This window comes from Gavia stellata, chromosome 8 (assembly GCF_030936135.1).
Source record: "Gavia stellata isolate bGavSte3 chromosome 8, bGavSte3.hap2, whole genome shotgun sequence".
NCBI lineage: Eukaryota > Metazoa > Chordata > Aves > Gaviiformes > Gaviidae > Gavia > Gavia stellata.
In genome coordinates this window covers 15,023,975-15,036,324 of record NC_082601.1, presented here as the reverse complement: position 1 = coordinate 15,036,324, position 12,350 = coordinate 15,023,975, and the positions used below count along the sequence as shown (strand labels likewise).

Below are 12,350 nucleotides of genomic sequence, written 5' to 3'. Positions count from 1 at the left end.
TTGTTTGGAAAATATCAAAATGAAAGAATTTCTGGGAAAAAAATATTCAATACTATAGGCTGAAATAAAATGGTATTAGTTGGTGGCTCAACTTGCACTGTGCACGTAGCAGCCCTGCAGTCTCGGCTCCTAAGCACCCCCTGGGCCAGCTGCGGCACCGAGCGCATCGGCCTTGCTCGGTGGTCTCTGAGAAGGAAGAAGCTGAAGTCCTCTTCTGAATGAAGAAAAATCCCTATGGCTATTGGGGAAGCCTCCAAAAACTTGTGTACAGAAGTGGGGATACAGATGGGGATGCCAACAGTTTATGGAGACTTCCCCAGAGCAGGTAGTCCAGATCGGTCCTCATCCCACTATAGCTCTGACCCCAGCCAGTGCCTGCAGCCAGAAAGGCACAAGCAAAACCAAAATGGATGGGAAAACCAAAATAGATGGGAGCAGGTGCCTGCAGAAAGCATCACCACAGCTGCTCCCGTACGGTACGGCTTGCATCAAGAAAACTGATGCCAAGGAAATCAGCTTCCCTCTCTTGAGCCTAATTGTTAGGATGTTTTTTTTAATTTCATTTTACTTTTTTTACTGTCTGACGAACCTCCCCGAAAATGCAGTGGCCATTCAAATCTGGGAGATGGCCACCCGTTGCCCATGTGATTTGAGTGAGCGTTACTGTTGCCCCTGTGCAGCAGGCGGATGGAGGGCACTGCCTTCTGCAGCACATACAGAACCCTTCGCCCAGCTGCTTCTTAAATAAGTGGTTGCTGTCAGCAATGGCTGCCTCTTCTCCTTTCTCCACGCACGTGTGCCGTTGCCCAGTTCCAGCCGGTGAATTTTTTTCTCTTCCTTTGAAGAGTCAGTTCCTCCGCAGCTCACCCGAGATGAGGGGACAGGTGTCACCACACTGCAGGGGAAGCTGCTCTCCTGGCTCTCCGGGCTGTGTCACAGCCACAGAAACCAGCCTTCCTGCCATGGCAGGCTTGGGGGTTTTTTTTTTAAAAAGCAAAACAAAACCCACCTGTTGTTCCTGGCCTGCTGCCGCCTTGGTTTTATTTCTCAAACTTGAAAGCAAGGGAGAAGAAAGCAGCTAAGTGCATTTTTGTCTGCCAGTGGAGCCAGCGCTGGGTCTTTAACTCGGGTTTCATCCATCACCTCTGGTTCCGCCAGCAGATCTGGCCCCCGGACGTAACATGCCATTTAATGTTTGCGGTACCCCAGTTTAAGCAGTGAAGAGTAGCAAGGCTCTGGCTTCTCAATGGGATTTGGTCACTGGCAACTGGTAAATACCTGGAACTTGACAGCTGCGTTGACCCGGGGTGGTTTTTGGCATGGCTGCAGGGGCCCAGCCCCTGTGGTAAAGGTACTCAGATGATAAAAGTTTTGCGCACGCATTTGGTGGCAATTAGTGATCCTTGTAGACGAGGCAGGAGTAAACAAGCCACAGTGGTGGGGTTGTCTGCATTTCTAAGTGGTGGGTCTGGATTGCGGTAGAGCTGTTGGGGAGGGTAGGTGCTGCTGCTCCTGTCCAAAAGGACTTTGGTTGTCAGAGTGCATCAGGGAGGGGGTAAAGCCAAGGAAAAACCCCTGGGATGCTGCCTTGGAGCACAGCCTTCATCGTCACTTCTTTGGCACCAGGTGAAAGTTGCCTTGTGCATGTTGCCCTCGTCATTGCTAACGAGTGATCGGAGATGATCTCTTTCTCCAGCAGGTTTAGCACACTGGAAGCATGGCTACAAGTGCCGTTCCCAGCGAAAACCTCCCCACGTACAAGCTGGTGGTGGTTGGAGACGGTGGCGTGGGGAAGAGCGCTCTCACCATTCAGTTTTTCCAGAAGATTTTTGTGCCAGACTATGACCCAACTATTGAAGACTCCTACCTGAAGCACACAGAAATAGACGGGCAATGGGCAATTCTTGATGGTAAGCAAGCTGCTCTCGTGGTCCCCTTCCTTTCTAGCTGAGCATAAGCTCAAATAGACCTCAGTGCCCCCCACAGCACGTTGTGTCCTTGTGTCCCTCCTACCCTGCTGTGGGCTGCCAGGAATTTGCTGCAAACTGGCCTGTGAGCTGCGGCGCGTGGTCTGCAGCTGACCTTCAGCAAAGCTTCTGCTTCCCATTGCGTTGGTTCCAGTTCTGCACAGAAATGTTTCTTGCAGGAGCGTGAAAACCTATGGATCATCATAGACATTTGGGGTAGGCTTCTCTGAAGGGTAAATTATAGCACTGTGAGGTGGCTATTGCTAATGATACTTCATTGTGGTTAGGCTCATCCCCTGGGAAATAACAGTGAGTGGGTAACTGAATGAGGGTTATAATCAGAAAGAACATTTCATCAAAACTGTCGTTTACTGACAGTGAAGAATTGTAACACCTCTTAACTCCCATCATTCAGGCATAATGTTTTCGTACCTAGATACCTGTTTCATTTAAACATGGGTAGGGTACCAGCCTGGAGAGCTGCTGTAACCAAGATCTTTCAGTTCTTTGAAGAAAAATTGCTTGCTTTTTTTTTTTTAAAAAACAAACAAACAAACAAACACACCCCCCCCAAAAAAAAACCCAAACAACAAACAAAAACCAAACCAGCCAACCCCAAAAAACCAAAACCAAAAAATCTTGATTCTACAGGTGAGGAAAAAGCCCTGTAATACCTAAAGCTGCAACTTAATAGTTTGTGCTGCAAGAGACAGACTGACCGCAGCCATAAGGGGAATCTTGCTGTTAAATGTTACAAGTTTTGTTTGGCTTTATATAATAATTAGGTAGTACGTAAAAGCAAGCAAATATTTTGTGCCTTAATTACCTAAGTGCATGTATGTGGCCACTAACACAACTGAACTAAACTTAACCTCACTTGCGGTGAGTTCCTACCTCCATTCTCTTGTCATGAAGGCGCTCAAGATCTTTGGTGTCTCTGTATGTGCATTGGTGTGCGAGGACAGAAAACTGGGGGATTGGCATGGGTGGTGGAACGTGGAGGGTGGTGGGGTTTGCTGTGAAGACCATAAGCTTGGTCTGGAAACTTGAGATGTTAGTTGCACTCTCAAGGATTTATCAGATACAATCGGTGCCCAAATGTGTCTCTTGTTGTCATCTGCATCAGAGATACCTGCTCTCAATTAACCACCACGTAATGTACCTGTGGACCTTTATTTTTAAAATGCCAGTGTTGTATAAAAGAAAAATCCAATCCTGCTGTAAATGAAATCCATTCCTCCTTTTTAGTCCAAAATCCAGCCCTCTAAAGTGAGCAACCTTTATCTTCACTGGTATGCCCTGTGTTCTGATATAACAGTACCAGCTGCTGTACACATTGGTGTTGGCTGAAACAGCCTGGGTTTTGTAAGTTATTTGGAAGTAGAAAAGGCATCTTTCACTGAATGTTTGGATTTTTTGTTTAGTCAAAAAAACAGAAACAACCCTGACCTGGGTGGGAGTGAGGAAAGAGATTGTTTTCCAACAAGCAGGAACTTAACCCTTTGTTTTAATGAAACAACGAGAGTGTGTCCAGAGAAGGGCAACGAAGCTGCTGAGGGGTCTGGAGCACAAGTCTAATGAGGAGCGGCTGAGGGAACTGGGGTTGTTCAGTCTGGAGGAGAGGAGGCTGAGGGGAGATCTTATTGCTCTCTACCACTACCTGAAAGGGGGTTGCAGAGAGGTGGGTGTTGGTCTCTTCTCCCAAGTGACTAGCGACAGGACAAGAGGAAATGGTCTCAAGTTGTGCCAGGGGAGGCTCAGGCTGGATATTAAGAAAAATTTCTTTACTGCAAGAGTGGTGAAGTATTGGAACAGGCTGCCCAAGGAGGTGGTGGAGTCACCATCATCGGAGGGGTTCAAGGAACATGTGGATGTTGCACTGTGGGACATGGTTTAGTGGGCATGGTTTAGGTGTTGGACTTGATGATCTTATAGGTCTTTTCCAACCTTAATGATTCTGTGATTCTGTGTGTTTTCAGTGGAAAATAGATTAGGAACTGTGTGTGCTTGTAAGCGCACATATATATGTGGCGCTTAGGGAAATGGTTTAGTGGTGGACTTGCTAGTGTTACGTTTATGATTGGACTCAATGATCTTAAGGATCTTTTCCAACCTAAATGATTCTATGATTCTATTGAAAAGCCTTTCTTTAGCTCAGGTGGAGTTCAGTGGCTGTACTTGGGCTGAACTGAATTCAGATGTGGCCTTGAATGGCATGTTGGAAATCCCTGACTTTCAGAGTTCGTGTGCCCACAGATGCCTTGCAGCCACAGAAGTGAAACTGCAGCTTCTCCTTCTCTTTCTTACTGCTTGAGACTTTGAACAATCAGAATTTTGGAAGAAAGGCAATATTCTTGCTTGGAAAAGCATGTGAACCTTTGCCATCTGCCGAGTAGAAACAGGGCATAAAGACTGATTATTGCATGTGTCTTCTGCTACAGCTTTCTATCATAGGCTTTGGACCTAGGCCATTCTCAGAGGTCACCATATACTTGGACAGCTGCTCTTATTGTGGTTACATGTGGTTGCGTGAATCACTTACGGTATAAAATTAGGGACAAACATGATAGGAAGGGTAAAGATACCTCATGATAAATTCTGGACTTTGCAGTTGTCCGTTATGGCCAAATCCTTTACAAGCTGATGTTTTGTGCAGTGATTGGTGGAGAGAAGGAGCTGCCCTCCCCCAAAATAGAAACTAGTTTTAGAAGATGAGACTACCAAGTGAGTACATAGTGTGAGGTGCTCCATGAGTTTCTAAGTTTGCAGAAACAGTTCCTAAAAACAAAGCCAAATACATTGGCATCCAACAACTTAATTAAAAAAAAAAAAAAAGAAAACACAGCCCATCCTGTTCCAGGCTGTTGCCTGAGCAGTTCTGTACAAAGCATCTCTAGCATTTGGTATCTGCACCACCATTATGTTGTAAAAAAACCCCTTGTGCTAGCCAGCTTGCATAAAGCATTTGGCTTCCCTCCATGAAGACCTCCACCCACATTTATTCAATAGCACAAGCTGGCAGCGTGATAAAATGTTTGACTTGCATTTTTTTCCTTTGCTGAAATGTCTCACTGAAAGTAGACTTAAAATGGAATAGGCTTTTATTTCAGATTTTAAACTTTGGAACCAAACCTATGTTCAAACTCTAATTTTACATATTTGCTCTCTGGCTTTGTGTCTATTTTCTTACCAAAGAAGAGTCTATGATAGTTCCCTGCCTCCTAGAAGATTGTGGGACCTGTGCTTGGTGTGTTCAAGTCCAACACTACACAAAAATGCTTTATTGTTGACCTTACGCCAGCTTTATAAGACCATCAATGCAGCGTTTGCAGGACAAGTGTTGTAGAGTGGAACAGGGCACTTAAGCTGAATAAGGGATGCACAGGCAATTTGTGGCTAGCCCATTTTTTCAGTTTTTTAGTTTCACTCCAACGAGGCTTTAAGATCAACCTCCAATTTTCTCTGCATCTGTTATCTTCGTTTATTCCCTGCTGTACATACGGAAATCAGGACGGTGATGTGCTTGGTTAAACGGTGATGTGCTTGGTTAAATGCATTCACACGCAGGTGCCGTATAGACGTATCAGGTCAGAATTAAGTGGGGGCCAGGGTTAATCTGCTTTGATTAGCTGTTGCTCCAATTGAGTTGCTATCATTAATTTTGTACACTCCTTTCTGTGTGCAGGCTAACTTAGCAATTAGCAGAGGATTTCTTTTGGTGTGGCTGCAAAATGCCAGTCTGGAATTGTTAATCTGGGCATGAAGCCAAAAGCGGAATACCTTAATATGGCAAAAAATTCCCAATGGTTCAAAATTCCTTATGGCTCATAAAACATACAGCGATAAAAAGGCAGTGAGGAAGAGGAGAGGAAGAGATGGCCCCAAGGACATGGCTTGGGCACGCTGATGAATTGGGCTAAACCCTTAGCTGTCAGTAGGGCTGTGCCAATTGGTACCAGCAAAGCAAGGAATTGTGCCTGTGTGTTGGGTGAAAAGAGGCTGTGGTCTCCCTCCTCTTCCCTTTCCTTCCGCTGGTATGATATAGATGAAACTCTTACTGCTTAGAAGTTGTCTTCCTACTCCTGTGCTTCAGTTTTCCATTTTATTTCTCTTCTTCCCAAGTCCCCTCTCAATCCCTGGATGCCCTTGCGCTGGGCTGGACCTGCACAGCCCTGGTGTGCACCCCCGTGGAGTAACACCAAGCACCGTTCCTTCCCCCGGGCTTCCTCTCTGCCCTTTCCTCCCATGTCTCCCATGCATCCCTTTTTGCCAAAGGTTTTTGTTGCTAGTCATCCCAGGACAGGCTGTCTGCTTTTCTGCTTTTCTTCTCAGGAAGCTTGGGAACAATTCAGCCAGGAGGCCAGGGGAGATCAAAGGTCACTTCAGACTTGCAGGCAGAAGGGTTGGTTTGCAGCTCACTTTCTTTTTTTTATTTACACTTTGGGTAGCGTCATTGAAAGAACTAAAATTCAAGTTAAGTTTGTACTTTCATTCTTTTATTTGTGTGTACAGTATTTTCCCTCCCTTAATTGCTGGGATTTTGCAACCTTGAAAGAGGGTTTTTTGTCTTGGGTTGTGGGGATTTTTTTCCTGCCAGGAAAATTTTGATGTTGCAACATGGAAAACACAAGGCTTTGAATACTTGCACTTTGTTAGAGAAAGAGCTCCTTTAAGGACTCGCATCTTTATTCTGTTTATTGATGTGGAGGCCTTTCTTCTGAAGATCCCTCTTTTCTTTTTCCTTAAAGAAAGGGCAAGAATTCAAGTACTCGGGTTTTCCATGTTATAACATCTGTGTATTTAGTTCAGGGCACAGAAGAAGGGCTCATAAAAGCCCCACTGTTTCTCCATCATGTGTTTTTCCCTGAGGAAAGCTCTCATGCCGGGGACAGTGTGGCTGTATCTGAGAAGGAGCAGAAGCATTAGAGTGACCAAGTGAAGCACCTACCTCGCCTTGTGCACAGCATGGGCACCTCATACCTCTTCAGGGTGACTTGGGGTGTGGGAATACAGAACATAAGCCGTGGCCCCTGCACCCCATCTGCTCAGCACCTGGAGTACCAATTCCTCAGCTGAAGCCAATGTCTGAGGGGGGCTGCCCTCTCCTACCGCGCTGCTGATGGAAGGAAGATGAAGATTCTGCCTGCTGACCCACCCCACCTCCTTAAAGGCTTGCACATATGCTGGACGTATGTAGCCAAAGGGATTTCACTGGAGACTGCTTGCAAAAATCAAATCGTACACATTGTGTTCACCTTCCCAAGCATGAGATCAAGGTAGGCACAAACAGCTGCATCCTGTCCCTGAGCTTCATGGTGTGCAGCCACTCTTCTGGATGCTGGAAGGCAAGGTGATCCAAGAGCCACGTTGAGCTGCTTTCAGGACTGGCTGCAGCAATGTGCAGTCACTGCTTGGAATGGGCCACCGGTGTCTGATTTGGGCAGTGCATCCCAAGGGCTGAAGGCTAGAAAATGGGTTTAACCTGCCTATCTGGTCATCTTTGGCCCCTTAGATGCCACAGACAGTGGAGAAACTCTTTTGAGTTGACTTATACACCTAGCTGCCCAGCAATGTAAAGATAAAGATGTAGAAGGGAATTTTGCCTGGGTTGAAAAGAGAAGAAGAACTCACCTGCACAACCAGATCTGAACTTTCCGAAGGCTCGGAAGGCTGTGTTTGAATCTGAACTGAATCCAGCCTGGACTCTAGAAAAACCAATGCTGTGACTTAGATTTCATAGCGTGTCTCAGCCTGTGGCTTAGATTACATGCCTGTGTCTCTGGATAGGCACTCAGAGCACTGTCACTTGCAGAGACATTGCCACGTAAAATACCTGGAAGCACCAAGTCCTTCTGGTTTTGGCAACAACTTCCTGTGTATTCCTGAGCTCCCGTGTCTGCTCAGAAGTGCTCTCTAAGCAGCCGCACTCTTGCCTAACCCATCAGGATTCACAGAAAAAATGGTGTGTAGAGCTCTAAGGGGGCAGGACTCAATTAGCAAGGAGTTCATCACAACAGTTGGTGTCACATCCACTGGAAAGTGGAAAAGGGCATCTCTTTGCTGAGCAACCTCTTACCTGCGAAGCAAGAGACCTTCCTGCTGGGCTCTCACAGCCTAATTGCTCTTAGTTGAGTCTCCGGCTGATTGCATGATAGCTCTGTATAATGACTTTGCCCTCTTTGGATGTCTGCTCCTACGTCAGACATATTCCTTGGCTTCTCTCCCCTCGCTCTTCATCTAAACGCTTTTGTTAACGCTCCTTGCTGCTTCTTTGGTCAAGTTTGTGGGAACTTCACCAAGTTTGCTGTTGGAAGTCCCTGACCGTGTGCCTGCACAGCCTATGAATCTGATTTCAGTTCTTGGAAGAATGAGGTAGGGGAAACCCGCTGTGCTTTGGTCCAGCCTTGTTTCCACATTGGCTTTTATGCGCTGCCAGTGGGGCAACTGCCAGTAAGAGGCAACTGCTGGTTTTAAGTGTACCAGGGGAAGAGAGAGCTCGCAGTTCTCTGCTCATGATTATTTCTATGTCTTCTGGCATCCTGTCTACAGAAACGGGAATTTTAAAAGAAGACAAATGCTGGTTAACATCCTAAATCTCCCACCCCTTTGGGAAGCCAGTCAAATCACCGTCCCAGTTTCACCTTCTCAAGGTTTCTCCCTGCTACTTTCCCATTTCTGTAGATAAGAGTCGTCTTGAAGCTCTTATGCCACAAGAAGCAAAGCTGCTTGCATCTGGCCCTTTTTCAGTGCTGATGCTTTCCAGGATGTGGTCCCGTCCTGCCTACAAAGGATCCAGACCATGCTCTCTGCTCTGATTGTTTACAATTCATGTAGCACAGAACTGTTTGCATGGGGTGGTGGCGGGGTGGGGGGGTGGGGTGCGCGGTGTCTTTAAGAGCACATTTAAAATTAAACCAAAGACTTTCTCTGGCCAACCACATGATGCTTAATTTTGCATGAATAACCCATCTGACATTAACCTTAACCTTCACTGCTGCATGTCTCTTACTTGCATTTCCAAAGTGCCATTTTAAATGCTGCCTGGACTTGCTCGCCTTTCTACAAATGCTGCAAGTGAATTCCCTTTAAATAGCAGCTGCTGACACAGCAGCTTTGCCTGTGTTTAGCATGATGCTGTGGCCAAGATCCAGGTGAGGTAGGAGTGGCAGGAGCACAGCCCCGTGCTGTCCCTTGGGTGTCCTCCCAGCAACGCCGCAGGGCTCATCCCCTGCCCTCTCGCCGGAGATGGAAAGGTTTGGAGAGGCAGCAGCTGGGGGTGGGTTGATGGGTGCAAGAGCAGAGCTGGGTGCTCCTCATGTGTTTCATGGGAGGTTTGCAAATATGCCAGAGCAAGGGGAAGTCCCTAAGCAAATTACCATGCAGGATACGGCACATCCATCTCCACCTTCCTGCCCACGGCTTGTGCTCGGGCACCTTGCCCGTGTCAGGGGGAGGGAGGGCAGGAGGCTCCGGTCCCCTGCGAGAAGCTGTCCCACTCCACCACAAGTTGGGGGGGTGTGTTGGGGAGGAGGAGTGTGTGTTTGCATGCATTTGTTGGTTGACAGCTCTCAGCCCTGCCCTGACATCATGTCCAGCTGGTGCAGGAGTCAGACGAGGGCAGCCCAACCTCTCCTTACAGGCTGGGTGGGTAGGAAGGATTGATTTCCTCTTCCGTCCTAGCCACGTAGCCCTGGCCTTATTCCATGGTAGCAATTCTGCCCAGGGCATAGAAATTCACCAGCACATGCAGTGTCTTTGGGTTGTTTGTCTTTTTTCTTTTTCTTCTTTTTTGTACAGTCCTTAAGAATAGCCTGGATGCCTTTGAGCTGAGACCCTTGTTTCCTAGATTTAGAGGAGAGGAGCAGGATAAAAGGCTATGAAAAGACACCTGTGACTTTCCAGCAAGCTCCAGCCACTCAGCAAACAAGCCTAAATCTCAGGGTCTCTGCAAGAGCCTAGAAGCTCTTTTCACCTTAAAGGCCCCTGGAAACAGGCATTCAAGACCAGCTAGGGCAGGCGAACGAATGAGGCTGAAGGCTTTAAAGGGCTTGCCATCACCAAGTAAGGTCTCCAGGTCCTCCAGCATAGCTGCCTTTCCTCCAGACATAGTGAAAGCGTGGGCTGGCTTGTGGGGTGCGCTGTGACATGCAGCATATCCGCCGGTGGCCACCCGTGCTGATTCTGCAAGTAACACCGGCAGCAAAGTGGGCTTTATCCTGGCCCCATCTGGAAATCAGGGCAGCCTGAGTACTTACCCCTACAGCGATCATCTTGCTAGGACTGTGGGCCTGCTCAGACTAGAAAAACCCGTATCAAGCCCTGATGCTCTGTCAGCAGTACACTCCTGCCACAGCCTCCATCCACCAGTGCCCTGGGCTTTCCCCATCACTCGTGGGCAGCAGATGCTAACGCTGTGGCTGTACAGCGGAGGTGGAAACAGTTTTCCCACCCAGCCCAGTTGACTGGGACGTGAAGATATTCCCAGTTGTCATAAAGGTCCCGCGTTTGCCTCTGGGATATAACGATGCATTAGGACTATTACTTCTGAGCAGCTGATGTATTTTGAGCTCACACCACGTTTGTACTGGCATAGCCTAAACTGATAAACTCCCTATGTACCCTCTTCCTGCCAGTCAAAATTCTGGCAGTGTACAAAGCTGGGGCCCAGGAATTGGCATTGATGATGTTCGTCAGTATGTGGTGTTTACCCAGAACGTTGGCGTAGCTTGCTCCGCATGTGGTCCATGATGTAGCTGATGGGACCCCCTGTGAGGCACACTAACTAAAAACCTTCGTCTCTTCTGTCCTAGTTCTGGATACTGCAGGCCAAGAGGAGTTCAGCGCAATGCGGGAGCAGTACATGAGGACTGGAGATGGTTTCCTTATAGTCTACTCGGTGACGGACAAGGCTAGCTTCGAGCACGTGGACCGGTTCCACCAGCTGATCCTCAGGGTCAAGGACAGGTGGGTGCCATGGAGCCAGGCGCTGGGCGCTGCCTGATCCCCCTCCCGCCGCTCTGGAGGCTGTGCCGTGGGGGCAGTTGCACGTCTTGCCCTGCCTTTTGCCTCCTGGGTGTCCCGGGGCAAATCCTTGCATGCTCTGTAGGGGTTTGTAGACCTAAATAGGAGGAGTAAGAAGTATTTTACCTTTTCTGGTAAGCGTCTTGTGCTTTCAACCTGGAAAAGTTCAGTAGTGTTATGATGGAGTGAAAATGGGTCTGGAAGGGAGAAACTCCAGCCAGAACTGTCTGTGTGAGAAAGGCAGACACCTTTGAAGGTAACCCGTTTGGCTCTGAAGAGGGAGAAGGATGCTTTGTGCACAGTGCTGGCACTTTAGGAACACCAGCAGGGAGTCAGCAAGTGTTCGTTCAGCCCTAATCCTTTTGTGTGTCCTGGCAGCATCCTCCCTTCCCCGGCTTCAGTTTGTGCCAAACAAACCTTAGAAGGTCCTGCGTGATATGGGTCTGTGACCAAGTGTCTTGAAGGGGAAAATGCCTCACGTCTGGAGGAACTGTGTTTCTTACCCGGGGTGTAATGCAGTTAATGCATCATGCTCTGCAGCAACCATTTTCAATGAATAAAACATCTCTGCGTGACTGGGGAGAAAGCAAGAGAGGTCACCCACTCCCCTCCTTGTGCATGTGTGGGAGACGGTAGCGCTGAGGGTTTAATCGTGGTAAGCAAATGTGTCCTGACAGAGTGAGGGGAAGCTGCCAGGGTTTTATCTCTGAGATAACTCCCTCTTCCCATCCCAGTTCAAGAGGTAATGAATCCATCCTCACTGGGTGGGGTGTGAATCAAGCCCTTATGTGTCTGCAGCTTTGAAACACTTAGTTTTTCCATTCATAATGGCTTTTAATCATGGAAGTCATCAAGAAAAGCCACCAGAGGGTTCGGGCCTCGTTGCTGGCTTCCTTTCGCAGCTCTGAATAACTTCCCCACAGGAAGGGTGGACTCGTATCATGTGAGGTTCACAGCTGACAGCTCTTCCAGTAAAGCATCCAAAGCAGAGCCCACAAGAGTGAAAAGTAAAGGAAAAACCACCCCTTGATTTCATCTAAATGAAGAAGAATGTCAGTCACTCAGTCTGCCTCCCAGATCACGACAGTCTTTTCTTCACTGCCAGCTCAGCTTGGGGCAAATTAAATCTGTTTCTAAAAGCTGAAGAAGATGCGACAGCGTTTCCTGTAACCTGCCCCAAACCGATGTCGGTTTTATCTAATTTAACTTTGTGAAAATAAGACGGGGTATGCATTGTTTTGCTCTGGACTGAAACTTCTACCCCTCCGTACACTGTGCAAACACTGCGGCCGGCGTGTGAGAAGCAGGAAGTGAAACAGGCTGGTGAGGTTGTTTTTGTTTCCCCACTCAACGCCACCGAAG

The 12,350-nt window shown here is 47.8% G+C and overlaps 1 protein-coding gene across 2 annotated transcripts in view; it reads left to right on the top strand.

Moving 5' to 3' along the window:
• Positions 1 to 12,350, top strand: part of MRAS (muscle RAS oncogene homolog) — a 39,683-nt gene that overhangs the window by 20,598 nt on the left and 6,735 nt on the right. The window contains exons 2-3 of one of the 2 annotated variants that reach the window (XM_059820093.1): positions 1,700 to 1,910; positions 10,778 to 10,931. In XM_059820093.1, coding sequence (XP_059676076.1) covers positions 1,718 to 1,910; positions 10,778 to 10,931 — 347 coding nt within the window. In that variant the 5' untranslated portion in view covers positions 1,700 to 1,717. Of the gene's footprint in view, positions 1 to 1,696; positions 1,911 to 10,777; positions 10,932 to 12,350 lie in introns of both variants that reach the window. The other variant, XM_059820094.1, reaches the window with a different exon arrangement.